General features: G+C 30.2%; 3 protein-coding genes across 10 annotated transcripts in view; 1 reads left to right on the forward strand and 2 right to left on the reverse strand.

The window, feature by feature from the left end:
* The window catches only part of LOC123260105 (kin of IRRE-like protein 3), a 325,584-nt gene that overhangs the window by 156,936 nt on the left and 149,807 nt on the right, over window positions 1-18,841 (forward strand). The gene's annotated exons all lie outside the window — the stretch shown is intronic.
* Window positions 9,529-11,283, reverse strand: LOC123260103. Its single transcript, XM_044721047.1, has one exon. It carries the CDS (start codon window positions 10,892-10,894, stop codon window positions 9,638-9,640), a length of 1,257 nt encoding a protein of 418 aa, XP_044576982.1. The 5' UTR covers window positions 10,895-11,283; the 3' UTR covers window positions 9,529-9,637.
* Window positions 16,341-18,152, reverse strand: LOC123260104. Its single transcript, XM_044721048.1, has one exon. It carries the CDS (start codon window positions 17,995-17,997, stop codon window positions 16,753-16,755), a length of 1,245 nt encoding a protein of 414 aa, XP_044576983.1. The 5' UTR covers window positions 17,998-18,152; the 3' UTR covers window positions 16,341-16,752.

An 18,841-nucleotide genomic window follows, 5' to 3' on the forward strand; every position in this document is an offset into this window, starting at 1 on the left:
CTCCTCCTCTCTCCTTCACACTCAATTCTTAGCAAGTTACACCGTACAGTTAAGCCCCAATATCAAAAGTTTTAGTTCCGTTAAAACTTTACAATAGTTATCTCTCCATAGATATGATGGCGGAATATTTATTCGGGAGTATGCGCAAACGTTTACAAAGCAAACAGGACATTTATTAAGTCGAGAGTCCTTAACTGATTTAACTGATTCACGTGCAGTGTTTCGCGCATATTTTTCACTAGAAGGAATAAATTGTTGAGTACAAAGACGAAGATAAATAAACAAATAAGAGTTGTTTGAACATTAGGTAATGGACAAACAACTTGACTGAATCGCGGCGAAGAAACTTCGAAAGTCAAACGAGAGAAGGAAGCCTGATAGTCAAAGTAATGCAACTAGATTTACAGCGAGAGCTTTACAAGTAAAATCGAGCTTTGTGAAAACCCTGGGTGTGGTTTCTCAAGATGTTGTCGTTCTCGTCATTATCTTAGACTCATTTGTTCACTAGACAGAACAATTAAATCACTGAAATCTTGTTAGAGAGTAAATTTCAAGGCGGTGTCGAAACATACAATCCCAGTTCACGTTAAATTTTAATTAACATGAAAAACTAATGGCAAAGAATTTGTTTCATGAATTATTTGTGGATCAGATCTTTGCGAATAATGACATCGGGGTGGCCAAATGTAATTATTATAAAACTCAATGTAGAAAGTGTAAAAGCCACAATTTATAATTTAATATCAAAAATTTGATTAGAAGCTGTCACTGTAGTAAATAACGACTCTCTCATCTTGAAAAATTATAGTTTCAAACAGTAAAAATTGCCGTTTCAATATTTAGTCTATACTATGAGGATAAGAGGAAGGTTTCACACTCAGAGAATTTAACATTTGAAACAGTAAAAATTCTACTCTTAAAATATATATTTTACCAGTTCAAGCAAATCAATAATTATAGTTTGATTTTTAGCGTTGTGTTTAAAATTTACCATTTTACTTTGTAAATATTGACGTTGCTTGTATAGAAATTTAACTGTAGTTTGTATTTTTTACATATCATGCGATCATTTTTCAGGTACGAAATGATAAAGATCAAAGTCAAAATTCTTAATTATTATACTTTAACATTTTGGACTTTTACTTAGCGAATATTACTGTTTGAAATAGTATTTTCTTCCATGTGAATAATAAATTGTAGCATTTAAATGATAAATATTATAAAGTGATTGTTAAAATCACGATTTTATTGTTTGAAATAGTAATTTTTTTTAAATCGACTATTATTTATTTCAGTTTACTTTTTTCCGTGTATAAAAAAAATTTCACATATAAACGTTTCAAGCTGACGAGGTAGAAGTTTATGAGGAATTATCATATCTTTAGCATTTTTAATTAGCGACAAACGTGAAAATCTTTGAAAAATTGCCAAGATTTGGCATAGAATCGTGTGACACAATAATAAACAGAGATCTTCTGAATTCAACTTGAAAAGTTTTTTCGTCAGAATTGCAATGAGTTTTTTTGAGTGATTAGAGACATGGATAGCTGGAAATATTGTGTAAAAATTTGTTGTTAATCAAAAGTCAATTTGTCCCGAAGGATAGTTACAGTTAGCAGATTATTAATTATAAATGACAATTAATAATTAATAAAATTACAAGGCATTTAATGTTTGATAGACAGCGGAAAAAGGCATCACATGAAGTAAATTTGGGCTCAGAGAATGCTATAAATCACAGGAAAGCTTGCCCCCGCTTTCAGTAGAACAGTGTAATAGTTACATCCACAATGGGTAACAACATGGCTGCGCGAGAATGCGAAACATCTGATGCAGCTGTAGCACGTGTCGTTGATCGCAGTAGACCAGCACCTCTGTATTCCACCAGGTTTATATTCGATTTCATAGTCATACGTATTCGACGACTCAAATTGTATATTTCATGTGAAATTTGCATTTTCATCGGGTTTAAACTAATATCTCTATTTCTATCCCAGTCCTTGGTGCGCGTCTACTTACTCACTCTGCTTACTTTTTCATCAAAACAATTTGCATTTGCATAGTTAAAATGATAATTTATACCCCACATTTTTTTCCGTTTCATTTTTTTTTTTCAAACTCAAAATGTTTTTCTTTACTGCCTGCTACTATATGGAGAAAATTTTTGATTGTTGAAGACATAAATAGCTAATTTGATTGATGGAGTGAATAACATATGGTATGTATACGACTAAAGAGAAAAAGGATGCGGAGGTAAATTGGAAGAATTATTGGCTGAAATGAAATGAAATTCACTTGTGAATGGGTGAATGCATCAATACTCTTCTATCTTCAATATATACTTTATGGCGCAATCAAAAGCTACCTTCATAAAGACTCTTATCATCCATTGATCAAATGTTACTCTGACTGTCTCGTCTTCATGTTGTACTAAGGTTTTATTGAGCAACACAAAAGGTTCTTCAGATACACTTCAATATTGTTATTCTTTGGTTTTTTATTTTCAACATAAATTGAAAATAAATAATACGGCATTGATAAAAAATTACTTTTTTGTATTGTCACTATTAAAAGAATACTATAATTCAAAATTATTAATTATTCGATAGAAAAAAAGGTAAAATTTTACTGTTAAAAAATTTTTTCTGAAAATTTATGAAAAATAAAATAATTTGTTAAAAATAATTTTTTTCTTAATATTCTAGAGCCAACAATATCCTTTCATCTGTGTAATGATTAATGATTAACACAACAAAACTAAAGACTTTATAAATATAAACGTTGGTATTTATTTATAAGAATTAAAATGAATCTAAAAACCCAAGGCACGAGTCGCATGTTACCTGACTTTTTTTGCACTTCCTTCCTACTCTTTTTCAGCGCTATACTGTGCTAAGCCCCAGACTAACCTATAGAGTACAAAGCAAAGTATTGCTGACATACAAAACATTCACGTATTGCGTGTGCTGTATACTGAATTGTTAGCTACTCTACCCGGTCTACATTGTATAGATATACAAATGTGCATTGTTATATACCGTTGAAACGAATCGCTGCACTTGTGCGAAAAATATATACTATTGGACACGAAAGTTCACTCACGCGATCGCAAAAGAGATGTATAGACTTCGATTGAAAAAAATAAACAAATAAAATGGAGAGTATGGAGGGATTAAAAATATATTTGCCGGACTTTTTTAAATGGACTTTTATTGCTGTATAGCAAAGGTCGGTATAGTTTTATAGTTAGTTACCTTTGATAAATTATTGACAATGATCATGACAATAAAAGTTAATGATTGTTTGTGCAAAGCTTTTTAAATTCACGCTAAGAAAATCGAAGATTTTCAAAAATCGGGAAGTTATTGTTTTCACCCCGTTTTACGAAAATCGAGTTTTCATCGAATCTCGACGTTTCGAGGTCCTAGGAAGCTTCCCTGACTATTCCCGCGATGGTGTCTGTATGTCTGTATGTATGTATGTGTGTGTTTGTGTGTGTGTGTGTTTGTGTGTGTGTGTGTGGATGTATGTAAACCTCTCATAACTTTTGAACGGCTTAACCGATTTGATCGCGGTTGGTGCCATTCGAAAGGGCTTGACCAAACTTAGATTTTGAATGTACTTTGGAACAATTCAGACCGGTAGATTTTGAGAAATTGCAAAAAAACTACAAAAAAAATTTTTTTCAAAAGTGGTTTTTTTGGAATAACTTTTAAACGACTTTACCGATCAATTTCAAAAACTAACCAGCTTTTAACATTAAAAAATTACGTCGATCGCCACCAGTCCGGTCAAAATCGGTTGATTCCTTCGTGAGTTATCGTTGACGAAAGAAAACCGAAAAAGTGTTTTTTCAGAATTACTCCGAAATTTTTTGCCCTATCAATTTAAACTTGAAGATTCTTTATGAAACTTGAAAAACTGCGTCGAATGCTACCAACCGCGTGAAAATTGGTTCATTCATTCAAAAGTTATTGCGATTTGAAAATGCAAAAAATAGTGTTTTATCAAATTTCTATCAAACTTTTGAGCTTAAAAAGCTCAAAAGCATGCAAAATCTATTTTTTGAGCTCGGAGAGCTCAAAATAATACACAAATTGTATTTATGAGCTCGAAGAGCTCAAAAACGTCATAAATGCAATTTCAAGCGTTTAGGTATAGAAGTGGCGGGAAGTTGCAGGGATGGCCTTCAGGGTCAACCGTTTTCCTAATTTTTTTATAAACAAACCTTAACAGTTTAGCAAAGTATATGGAAATATGTACGATAATTTTTAGAAAATTACTCTGAAGAATTTTAATCAAAAATCCTCTACTCCCAATATCAATTTCTTACAGTGTAATATATAATTTAGGTGAGATTAGCTTGTAAAATGGAATGAATGTCATTTTTTTCATTTTAGACAATCAGTAAGATAGATAAGAAATAGAAAGATCGGATTAAAACTCGATATGGTATTATGGATGAGATATAGAATGCTGTGCTTTCATAACCCGGTTTTTCTTCTCATTTTCACTTATCAATTCTTTACTGAAAACTATACTTTTATGAGAAATAAGAGACTAGCATTTACGTAAAACGAAGATGGATCTTATCCATATATTGGTAAAAGACAAAAAAAACTAGTAGATTTGTTAAAACTTTTTTTCTTGAGAACATATATTTGTATGAAATATACTTTACAAATTGTGACGAATCATTTTTGAGGAATAGTAGCAAAGTAAAAATTCGCACGACATAAGTTTATTTCATCTATCCTTAAGGAGATCCAAGTACCCTCCTAGTGTAAAGAATGTCTATAAAAAAATAATACGTAGAAATACTTTTGTCATGCATTTTAAAATTAATTTTTAAATTAATTAATTACATTTTTGAGAAAATTTCCAAAAAATTTACTCATTAAATAATTATTAACATAAAATTGACTAATAAAAAATACAGCACTCTGAATTACCGGTATACACTTGACAACACCGCAAGAGTTCCCTAACCTTAAAATTTATTTATGTTTACTGTCTAACTAAGATGATTAAGATCTTCTAGCATTGAAAAAACCGCGGTTACTTATGCGCCGAGTGATTTTTCATAAAAATATAAAATATCTCCGTAATATGTTCGGAAAGCTACTTTTTTTATCGTTTTAATCGAAAGCTTATTATTTTTTCAATCGAATTCAATAAAAATAAAATTTTTTTTAAATCGTTAATTGCATTAAATTCTTAATCAAATACACGGCTGGTGGAATCTCCATTTTACATGTAAAAATTACAATTTTCAATCCTAATTATTTGATTAAATATTCCGGAAACCTACTGTTTTTTATTTTTTCATTAATTATTAGCTTACGTAGATTAAATTTACAAATTTTCAGGAAGTTTTAAAAATTTGACTACTCCGCCTAGATCTTAATATGTTATTTTTCTACATTTACTCAATTTTTATCAAAATTTAAATGCTGAGAAAAAATGTATACCTCATTTTTGGCATGTGTAATCCGATATAATCGTAAAAGGTGAAAAATTAATGTATAGTATAGAAGAACTTTCAATTAATGATTAACAAGATAAATGAATAATAATTTTGACTGAGTTATGTATACAATGATAAATAACAACGAAGAGTGAAAAATAGCCGGTAATCAACAATTAATATTAGTGTTTGTCTGCTTAATGAACGTGAATATGATATTAATAAATGCAATTGAATAAAACAAGAGATGATTCGATGAATATTCTAGTCAGCCTTTTCGTATAAACGCACATGAACATACATATATATATATATATATATATATATATATATATATATATATATATATATATATATATGTGTGTGTGTTTATACCGTATATTGTATATAATATGTGATTTGCTGACATGACGCGCAAATGAGTTATTATATATCAGTCATTTATTCAGTTAAATACACACATACTTTGTAATAGCCACTAATATTCAATCATAAATATATTGTGGTGTTCATCTATGCGTCAGTATATGCAGGAAGTATGTATATATTTAATACCACAGAATAATTAATCGATACGCATAGTGAGTATATTATCATACACCACAATTACCATACAGCTACCTGACGATCACGCACTTCAAATCCGATTAATTTATCTCACTAATCACATCGGCGTTCCGCTTTAGTGCCTTTCAAATAAATAGATTGTCGGATTAAGGAAAAATTCACAAATTATATACAAATCGAATAGTAGGTCGGAAAATTCGGGGTTTAATTTGAATTTCAATGCTCATCATTCGGTTGTTCAATCGTTTACTAACGAACTTTCATGTCATTGAGTTCATTTGATATTAACAGATTGATAAAAAATTTGTTAATTTTCAACAAATTATTTATTAGAGAACACTTTTTAGTCCTTAAAAAATACTTTTTAGTATTTAAAAAAATTTATTGATATTTAATAAAAAATGAATATTAGATTTATTGAATACAAACAAATCATTTTAAATACTAAGAAATATTTATTAAATATTAAAAAATGGTCTCTAATAAATGATTTGTTAATTTTTAACAAATATTTGTTGATACAAATGAATTCTTCTATCAGTATATGAAAGTGGCATACCGCAAATTAAAAAAGTTTGGAAAATCAAATAGTGCACGACTCATAATGCTCATTTAATTATGAGATATTAATAAAATAAAGAATGTGAAAATAATATGTAAAACAGCTAAAATAGCACGATAATGCGCTAGCGCCTCTAGTGGGATAAATGTACACAATAAAAATAGATACAGTCTTCTGGTTTTTGTTTTATTTTATTAATTGTACATAAACGACACTGAATTACCTAGCCATTCGCATTTGATGACCTACAATTCTTTCAAAGAATTAAAAAAAAAAAGTTTAACTCAATTAATGCATTTTTTCGCAAGTTACAGTGTTTCCGGAGTTTCATACATGACGGACAGGAAAATTTTTTGACCTATTTTGATGTTTTTTTCCGTTTCTATTGTACTAAACCAATTTTTGAAAAGTGTCAAATTAATTTCCATTAAATTATCTTGACAATAGTATGCAAAATATCTTAGTTCTGTAAACTAACAAGACTATAATAATAAAAATAGTTGCCGAAATGAGACGAAAAAAATTTTTCGATCGTAAAGCACTCTCTGATGCTTCGCATTATGAGTCGTGCAATAAAAAAAATAAATAACTTTATTTTATCGAAAATGCAGCTGTACTTCGATATTAAAAGTACCCAGAAACTAGGGCATTATTAATTACTAGACTATTCATCATTAATTATTCATTTTAATACATCCGGCGAATAAAATTTCATTAACATATCCGTAAATGACGGAAGAATTTGATAGGGTATTAAATCTTCAATATTAATGAAATATTAGAATACAATCGTAATAAAAAAAACTATAATAGATTGAATCGCTTCTTTTATTCTGTAATAAGGTTATGAAATAAAAGATGCCTTCAATGTCGATTGTAATGATTTAATGATAGCGATTTATGCTGAAAGGATAAAAACTGGTTAAATTTGAATAAAACCCAATACCAGCAGAAGTTTAATATAAAATTGAGCGATAAAGATAATACAAAAGGGATGAAAGGAGTAAATGTTCTTTTTTGGAACTTATGGTTCAAAAAATTACCGAATAAATTGAGTGTGTATAGCGCACGTATGGGATGGTTGTTTATTCTCGAAATTAAATTGAATTGCCCCATAACTTGCCGGTCTATTAGCCCTGGGGACCGAGGCTAGTTTGCTCATAAATCTCTTGAGTATCGGATAGGGAGTTAGGGGGGAGGAATCGGGAATGGGGATTGGAAGGATGGCGCCGCGGCGAGCCAGCATCAACTCGCGGTGAATGTGGATACAGAGGACGAGGTGAATATGGAGAAAGAGCAAAGAGAAGAGGAAGAGGGTGAGGGTTCGAGTTCGTGGTTGAAGAAGAGTATGGGGAGGGGGAGAGAGAAGAGGAGGCCGAGTATGAGCGGGAGAAATAGGAAGTGGATCAGAGGAGAATAGGTTGCTTTCGATTTCCCGACAATGCGTCCGGAAGCTTTCAGGAAATACATGGGCGTGGTGCTGAGATAAATGTACTCTTAAATTTGCATACTTACTTTTCTTGTCGGCTACTGGCCATGACCTGCGACAATGACTGCCTGTCGTCGACGATGCCAAGCTATTTATTTTTTTTTATATAAACTACATAATACTCTACCCTTTTTTGTAAAAACCTACAGTTGGGGTTATCTTTTTATTGAGGTCTTTAATTGCTAATTGAAAATTTTATTAGAAGTCGATTTTAATTTAATTATTAATTTTTTTCATTAAATAAAATTCTTTAATAGTATTCGAAGAATTTAAAATTATTAGGAAAATAATTTATTTAAAAATGATTTGTTATTTTATTGAGTATATCGAAATATTTTTAAATAATTAATAGAAACTTTTTTGGAAGAAAAGTACATCAATTAATTGCTAATAATCTATATTGTTAAGAAAATAAGCAAAATTTTGTGGCCAGTGTATTTATATCATAAAATGGATTTTTATGGTTAAAATTGGTATTGTTAGAAAGGTTTTGACCTGGAGTTGTGCCTTTTCAAGGTTTCATATCATTCGCACCAATAGACGATTTATAAAGATAAGTATTTAGGCTTCATTCGAAAATGCTCTATCTCTAGATACATAATTAAAAAATGACCTTGTATTTCGTGAACTATTGACATTTTTAAAGATATAAGCTCATCCCGACGTTACACTCATCGAGACCTTTCATTTGAGTACCCATATCAATTTTTCATATATTTTATATATTTATATATTTGACAAATACCATATATATAAAATATATAAAAAATGCCACGTGGGTACTCAAATGAAAGCTCTTGATAAGTGTAACATCAGGATGAGTTTATATCTTGAAAATTGTCAATAATTAAAAACTGACTTTGCTATCTTGTCAACGAATGATATTTTTAAAGATATGAGCTCATCTCACCATTACACTCATCGAGACCTTTCATTTGAATACCCACATCAATTTTTCATATATTTTATATATTATATATATGTATGTATGTATGAAAAATATATCAAAAATGCATGTAGGTACTCAAATGAAAGCTCTTGATGATTGTACCATAGGAATGAGCTTATATCTTTAAAACATATGTTATATATATGTATATATGAAAAATATATGAAAATGCATGTGAGTACTTAAATGAAAGCTCTTGATGAGTGCAACATCAAGATGAGCTTATATCTTTAAAAACGTCAATAGTTAAAAAAGTACAGTGCAATTTAACAAAAATCATTATTTAATAAAGCAAAATTTTATTTATTTATAGTTCACAAGTTATGGCAGTCACATAGTGACTGCAAGCTTGCTAGTTATATATTTAATCACCTAATGTCAAAAAAAAAAATCATTTATCAACTGTTAATTAAGGCTTATTTATCAAAAAATCCTTTTATCACGACAATAAGACTCTTGAAAATGATTGTCAAGGTTAAAAATTATTTCTCTTTTTTCTAGCGCCCAAAAATTCTAACATTCTAAATAAAATCATGATTTATTATTCACATATACATCAATAAATTTATACAATTCCTCTTATCCATATTCAATGTAATAAAATTAAAGAAGATGATCTAAGCAGCCAGTGTCTCTTAATTCAAGCAACATATCACCAAACACAGCTGACATAGCATCACCACCCGCGAGCTTTGCAATCAATCCGAACTCTCTCCCATCCGGCACTGCAGCCTCATTGTTTCGATCTGGGTCATCACAGAGCCCGTGCAAAACGGGCAGAAAGTATAATGCAACAATAAATCCGTAAGCAGCCCGTCGCTTATAATCCTCGAGCATCTTCTCGGAAGAGTACCGGCCTAGGTCAATTAACCCAGCTTTCCCAAGATAATCCAGTAGTGCGTCGTGATAAGCTCGGAATATCTCATCGAACCTATTTTTCCTGTCCTCTGAGAAGACACTGAGGTAGAGAAAAGTCGAAAGGTCAATGGATGGCGACGTGTATCTCATCATGCCAAAGTCTATTAACATTACCTCTAACCTCTTCTCCTTTTCCTCCTTACCATGATCATGATCATCATCATTATCGTTACCATTAATACCACATGCTCTACGAAAAAGCATATTACTCCGTGTGAAATCCCCGTGGCACAAAGTAGCTAGTGGTTCAACAGGTTTTATAGCATCGAGCATTATCGTACTAAATGCATCACTCAAGTGATGTTCCATTTTCTTGCAGAAATTATCATCATAGTCAATTTTCCGCAACCACTCGACCGGTCGGCTTCCAACTGTCTTTATAACATTAGACACAAAATTTCCATCAATAAACCAGGCTTCTTTGATACCGTTAACTATTTTCATAAATTTATCTAACTCACGTTCCTTGAATGCATAATACGTACCATGAAAATACCCCAGTTCGCGTACAGCGCTAATTACATACCAAAAAGGCATGTCAAAAACAGTGGGGCACAATTTGAAGCCTTTTTCAGTGACATTCTCCAGGACGATAACACTTTTTTCAATTGGATCTTTAACAGAGCCGTAATAAAATTTGGGAATTCCCTTCAAGGCATTTTTGGCAAAAAGTTTGTAAAAAATGATTTCATTAGTATAAATTTGCCTAATATTGAACTGTACTAAGTGGTTTTTTACAAGAGGAGGGCTCTTTATCACTAAATTAAGCGTTTCGTAGTTAGTGAACACTATGTCTATAAAATTGACCTCTGATAATGCGTAGGTATCGTTGCTAGAAGTGGATATCGATTCAATTTGGTCATTGTTTTTGTTCAATATTTTAAGCACTTCTGGTATTATTTCAAGCTTCAACCACTCTAAAGTCTTTGAAGCAGAAGTCATTTTTTATTAAATATTAACACGATAATTGTACGTTTGTTTTTCGCTTGCACGCGTTTCATGAGAAATTGACAATGTGGCATAAAAAGTTATTACCACTGTAAATTTATATCGGTCTGCCGAGCTGATAGACGCCATGTGAGGCAAATAATAATTATGTATTAACGATGCACAGGTGTTATCTGATAAAGTGTTATCGGTATTGTTATTTTTATCTCTATTTACAGTAAACAGTATTTCTCGATTTTTTTTATTTTTATTTTTATCTTATTTGTGATTTTTAATTGCAGTTGACTGACTTCTTAAGTAACACGTGATCGTTAATAATCAGTCGCAGAAATTAAAATAGAAAGTTAGATAGAAGAAAATTTAAAGAATTAAATTTTCTGTAGAAAAATATGCTAGAAATTTTTTTATATCATCAAAATTTTACTCAAGAGACAGATTTTGAACTTTTTGGAAATTTTATTCAATAATGCTTATTAAATTCAATGAATCATGAATTATCTCTAATAAAACTCTTTATTAAATCGTAGAATAATTATTTTGGAGTTCTGATCCGTGACAAAAATTTCTGATATAGCTAGATTTATAAATATATGTAATTTATTTTTTTGGTCAAGTAGTGTTATACCGTCTTTTTTCTTAACATCCCTAGTAGAAATGAAATCAAGTTTTTAGCCAGTAACTGGCCAGTTTTACTAGACTTAAACCAGTAACTGGCCAGTGTAATATCAAGTTTCTGTCTAGTAACTGGCAAGTTTTACTAGAGATCTAACAAAACATTATGGCGGCTTTAGTGAAACTGTCAGTTTCGAATTCTAAGGTTATTAGGCGTTATTAAAATTGTCAAATAAATGCAAAATAATGTTTAATAAACGATATGATATAAAAAAGTTTCATTTATGTGTACATTATAAAATATATAATATCATTAGACTGATAGACTAATAATAAATCTAACAATAGAATAAGAAAATGATTATTTTGAATTGGAGATTTGTTTTTAATGCCCACAGTCGCAATTTATATAATGTGTCATTTTTTTTCACTGCATCCATTTTGAAATATATATTGGAAATTATTTACACGTTAATAAACACTAATTTTGATTTATTTATACTGTTTTTTAATAATAATTACTATAATGATGCGTACAGGTTAACAAAAAAAATAAACAAACACACACACCCACACACACACACACTAGTAAAGATACACTGTCGGTGTAACCAATGTTTATGACTTAGTTATAGGTGGCGCGATTTCAAGTTTTTACTGGATATCACTGGCCAGTTACTGGTTTATATCCAGAGAAAACTCGATTATTTCTACTAGGGATATTTTTTGTCATATATGCAAATAGCTTTCACGTAGAATTTTGATAAGTACAACATTACCTATAGTATTTGTCCTTATAGCAAAATTTTCCTTGAATTTCGATCAATAGATAGAATAGTAAATAAAAAGTTTGGAAAATCCAAAAGTGCACGCCTCATAATCTCATTTTCCATAATAAAATTGATTAAAATAAAATACAAATACTTTTAAATCTTTCGCGCCATTGTCCACCCAGAAAAGAAAGGTACTGCGCATGTATTGTAAACGAACTTTATTTACATAGATATAGATATACAAACGATTATTGGATTTTTAGTTTATTGCTAATTATAAATAAACTACATTGAATTAGACCGTGATCTTCGAAAGGATTTAGTTTTAAATCATATTGAAGCGTATAAAAAATAAATGGACTTGATCAGTTAAGTTTTTCGGCAGTTATCGTGACCACGCCAGTTTTCATACATACATTTGACAGCCGGATGTCCACGGAATAATTTTTTTAAACATTTTTTTGACTTATTTAACAAGCAAAATGTCTTTTAAAAATGTCATGTGTTGAAACTAGGATTTTTCCATTACATTTATGTGTAAATATTGTTCTACAAGTGCGATAGAAAATGAATAGAGACAATTTTAGTTCAAGAAATCGCTTGATTTTTGTAAAGCGAGTGTGGAGCATAACCTCATCCGCTTCGCTTATGAGGCGTGCAATTAAATGTGAACATTTCAGATCATAGATAAAAATATCAGATCTTGTCAGAAAATTTTTTCACGAAATTGGAGCCTAAGATTCATCATAAATTTTTGAGAATTTCCAAAAATTCATTTTACGATTTTTTCCTATGAGTTTATAGATTTTTTTTTTAATTTACTAAATTATTACGTTTTTTTCTATTTCACTTTTGTTGCGAGTTTAAAATTATATTTTAATAATAGAGAACGTTTCCTGAAAATCAATAAAATGTATCATTAAAAAATTTGTTTGAAAAACTAGTATGAATAATTTAAAAAACTAATTTTCAGAATCCATAATTGAATATAATTTAAATCAACATATGTAATTACGTAAGAGAATATAAAATATTGAAAGCCACTAATTAAATTCATGAAACGTAATTAAAGATAGTTCTAGGGGTGTCTGTATGGAGAGCGTAAAATTTATTATATCTTTTGAGCAGAGTAATCCTTATTTGAAAGGCAGATCTATAGTATACATACCGACGCGATGAAAGAATAACTTTACGCGTAAGCTCTTCTTTTACAGTCGTATTTCTACCCTCAGTTATTTTTCCAAGTTTTTATATATGCATACACGGAATAATACATTTATATATCTTTTGTACATACATCCAGTGGTATTATACCGACACTTCAATTCACTCCAGATACGTCCTTTGGTTAAATTGTATAGCTTTTTTTATAACACCCATTTCATTTTACTCATTTTATTTTATTAACTTTTTTATTATTATTCTCACTAGAATAAATATTTTTATACTCTCATTATTTTGAAAAATTAACCATTGTTAATTTAATTAAATTATTTTCTCTGTTTGGAATTTTTGCAACAATATTATTCAAAATTTTAAAGTAAATCTTTACTTGTTCTCAATAGCAAGATTATATTTGCAATTAATTTTTTTATTCTCTTATCGTGAATATGACATCTTATTGTTTCTAAACAAATAAATTTATCAGTAGTAAATAAATTTTGATACCATATATTCTTATAAAAATCACGAGTCATTGCTTTTATAAATAAATGCAATCTATTAATTAAATTACTTATCTGCCTGATACCCACTAGGGTGTGCTAAAATCTAACTTTCGTGGAGAACCTTTTAAAATTGGAATTTTGAATTCTGCTTTTAACAGGGGCTGCGTTTGGGCATTTCCTGAGATATTTTGGTGTGAGACGATGTATTTGATTTTCATAGAATTTTTTAACAGAAGCTTAGTTTGGGCATTTTCGGTGAAAATTCAAAATTTGGCCGGAAGTACCCAATTAAATCTCCTGTTAAAAAATTCTATGAAAATCAAATACATCGTCTCACACCAAAATATCTCAGGAAATGCCCAAACGCAGCCCCTGTTAAAAGCGGAACTCAAAATTCCAATTTTAAAAGGTTCTCCACGGAAGTTACATTTTGGCACACCCTAATACCCACGTTAGCAGTAAACAAACATATAAAAATAAAACATTTAACGGAATATATTAATCAGCAGTAATAATTAACAACAAAGCAACTTACAAGGTGATAAGATGATATAATCATTTTTATAACGAGTTATTTACAATAATTTACAATTTATAACATTTTTTACCCACATAAAGTTAAAATAAAATACACTGATAGAAGGATTTGTTTATATTTAATAAGCTTTATTAATTGTTAATAAATGATTTTTTAACATCATAATATTTAATAAATATTTATTAACAGTTAATAAATTATTTATTAAATACTAGCTGTTACTCGCCCGCTCCGCTGGGCGCTTTATAGAATTGCATTTTTAGATTTAGACTTGAAATTTAATTAAAGTATTGTTTTGACTTGCACAGATTCCCAATTCTATCGAATTAGCATCCACCTTTTATCCATGTAATTATTCTAGCCAATATTCATTGTAACTTTTAATGTGCAATTATTATAACATTCCCGTGTCTTTCTTACAAAAAAGAATAATAATTGATATGAAAAAAAAAATTTGTAATGAGCATTGAAAGTTTCAGTTAAAAAAATTGCAGGTCTCATAAGTGAAGAAATCTGCCTAGTGTATAAACATAACCAATAGAATTAACAAATTTATTTTAAACAAATGACAATTGAATAGAATAAATTTAGTTACAATAAAAATTCAATATTTCTAGCCATAATTTATAGCTAAATTTGTCATTAAAGACAAATTTGGGAACTGGAGAAATAAAGGATAAAGGGAAGAGGAGGGACCTTACTCAGTAGGAATTTTTTCGGTAACCGAAAAAATAATTCAGACAGCCCAGACCGGGACTCGAACCCGGATCGTTTGGTTACGCGCCAAAGGCTCTCCCAGTTAAGCTATCCGAGACATTGTCCGTAACTACCATTCAGTCACCTAATAAGACCTACCGAGTAATAAACACCACCGTCCATCTTACGGTCAAGAGCCATAATTTATAGCTAAATTTGTCATTAATATTTGTCATTATTAGTATAGATTAATAAATGATTTTTTTTTAACATCATAGGATTTAATAAATATTTATTAACAGTTAATAAATTATTTATTAAATACGATTTATTAACTGTTAATGAATATTTATTAATGGTTAATAAATATTTGTTAACTATTAACAAATATTTATTTAAAATACAAAGCAAAAATTGCAATTTTTTTTCGACACTTTTTTTAACCCTATAACTGGAATACATGATAATAATTAAATTCACTAAATAAATTAACCTTTTCAATATTTAAAAATATAACAGATAATTATGAGCTGTGATAGAATTTGGTATTTTACTATGAACGTTATTATAATGTAATATAATTAATGCAAATAATTCATAAAGATGATTTTTGTTTATAAGCAATCTTCATATCATATGACATCGCAAGCGAAACAAATTCACTCAATAAAATATTTATCAACTGTTAATAAATATTTGTTAACTATTAATAAATACTTATTAATTCTTAATAAATGTACTTTCCTCCCAAATAAATATTTATTGAATGTTAGAAATATTTATTAAAATTTAATAAATAAAATAATTGTCTTCAAGTAAATTAAATTATTAATAGTTAATAAATTTAACTATTAGTGTATATAATCAAAAAGAAATTTTAAATATATTTTATAATAGATTCAAATCAAAAATAAGTTGAACTTTTCAAATTTTGAGATAGTAAATCAAATTCAGAAACCTTAAAAAATATTAAATTAAAAAATAATGTAAAAAGGTATCAAAAACGGGCGAGGGTTATCATTTAAATAAGATAAATATTTATTAACTATTAATAAATACTTATTAACTATTAATAAATGTACTTTTCTCCCAAATAAATATTTATTGAATGTTAAAAAATATTTATTAAAATTTAATAAATAAAATAATTGTCTTCAAATAAATTAAATTATAAATAGTTAATAAATCGTTGTATCAGTGTAAAAAAACAGAATAAATCAACCAAGAAAATTCCTTATACATCTTATGTTCTACAAAACCAATCACACTATAATGACATTGGTATCATTTATCAAACACAATCGCTTTATACGACGTTTTCAAATTTCCGCGATCTCTTACTGACACACATGCACATATAACTACACATTGAAGGTTATATTACGTAAGTTAATATTAACGTAGTCACGTAAGCGGCAACCATCTCTCCTTTTCTGGTCCGTTAGTTGCGTCTGTCACCAATAATCGACGTGACACGAATATTCCGAAAAAAAGTGCCATCTATCATTTTCCAACGACCCAAAAAAATATTGAGTGCATCACCATCAACTGACAGCATTTTTCATCCTAAACTTGCAGTACGTGCTCCAAATACCCGTGGTTCCGCATGTCCACCAGAATGCCCGCCAATTCTTCTGAAAAAGCATCACCACCCGCTTCCTTGGTCATCATCGCCATTTTTACGTTGTCAAACTCTTTTACCTCTTCGGGAGTGACTTTAGAGATTCCGCGAATCACCGGCAAGAAAAACATCGCAATAACGAACCCAAACATCGCATTACGCTTGTAATCTTCCATGAAATTCTTCTCTGAATAGTTTTCCAAATCTTCAATCTTCTGCTCCTTCAGGTAACCAATAACAGCGTTGTAGTAAGCCTTGAAAATTTCTGGGAATCGCTCATTCCTGTCTTTGGTCGAGCAATTCAAGTACAAAAACGTGGACACATCAATGCTCGGCGAGGAATATCTGAGCATCGCGAAATCAATTAACATAGTTTCCAAACTGCCATTTTTTTCGCGGAAGAAAATGTTGCTTCTGGTGAAATCACCGTGGCACAGCGTCGCAAGAGGTTCTTTGGGGGTTACCGCTTTCATCATTACGGTATCAAATGCATTGGAAAGAAAACCCTCCATTTTGTCAAGAAAAACCGGATCATAGTTCTTTTTCCGCAAGTACTCGACAGGTCTCACTGACACCAAATTTATGAACGTTCCAAAGGTTTCTCCAGGGGAATAGCGATACTCCATAAGATTGCCAACTATTTCCGCAAATTTTTCCGGCTGACGCACCTTCATTGTATAACTCATTCCGTGGAAACGTCCTATCGCTTGCATGGCTGCAATTACGTACTCGAAAGGTATGTCGTAACTTTTTAAACACATTTTGTAGCCAAGATTTACAATGTTCTCAATCACTATTATCATTCCCGCAGGATTTTTTAGGTCTTCAGCGGTTAAAAAACATCGCGGAAACTCACTTTCGTTTACACTGTCACTTTGCGAAAACTTTTCGTAGAACAGGATTTCATTGTGGAACAACGCGTCCAAATGCATGATGTTGTTAAATGAATCTAACAGTGAAGGTCGCTTTATTACTAATTGCACTACTTCGTCTTTCTCTTTTGAATTTGAATTATTGAAGCGCACCTCCGCGAAAATTACAGCAGAAAGGAGTAAAAAACCTTCAGGGTAGGAGAGATTTAAAATGGTGTCAGATTTTGAGTAATTTTTGTGGAGTTTCTGCGCCACTTTTGGGATAACATTGTCCTCTACCCATATTTTGATCTCTTCTTTCTCACTTGGTTGGAACATTTTATATTCTGTTGTATTAGAATCTGTTAGGATGATGAAGTATTTCAATTGCGCTGCTCGAGAGTGATATAATGCTCGCTAGCGAATGGCAATAAGGATACTAACCATGGAAACAGCTGCAGTCTAGTTGAATGTAATCATTCTTGATTGCAGGCTACTTAACTTGTTTTTGCGTTATTTATAGCGATGACTATAGTCTAAGTGGAACCTTGAGTTATCGCGAATGCAATTGCACCGTTGCTTGATTAGTTGGCTGTTTGCTGATGGTGGCTGCAACTTTAACATGTTCGAGAGCACTGGCCTCACAGCGGATAAATGTCGATGACATTTTATTGACAAGGTGATAATTTCTGATTAAAATAATATTGAATGTTAAATTACGAATGGAAAATTAGTGGATATATTGGTTCATAGCTTGGGGGAAATTAATCAGTTAAATATTCTGATATTCTAAAGTTCATTTCGAAATTTGTTGATAAACAAAAAAAAATAAAAGACCATATCAAACAAGATATATTCATATATATCTTAAATAATCTAAATATAAATATACTCGCTATTACTCGCCCGCTCCGCTGGGCGCTTTATAGATTTGCATTTTTAGATCTAGACTTGAAATTAAACTAGAGTATTGTTTTGACTTGCACAGATTCCAAATTTTATCGAATTGACATGCACCTTTTATCCATGTAATTATTCTAGCTAATATTCATTATAACTTTCAATGTGCAATCATTATAACATTCCCGAGTCTTTATTATAAAAATTAATAATAATTGATATGAAAAAAAATAATTTGTAATGAGCATTGAAAGTTTCAGTTAAAGAAATTGCAGGTCTCATA

Source organism: Cotesia glomerata, linkage group LG2 (assembly GCF_020080835.1).
Source record: "Cotesia glomerata isolate CgM1 linkage group LG2, MPM_Cglom_v2.3, whole genome shotgun sequence".
Lineage (NCBI taxonomy): Eukaryota > Metazoa > Arthropoda > Insecta > Hymenoptera > Braconidae > Cotesia > Cotesia glomerata.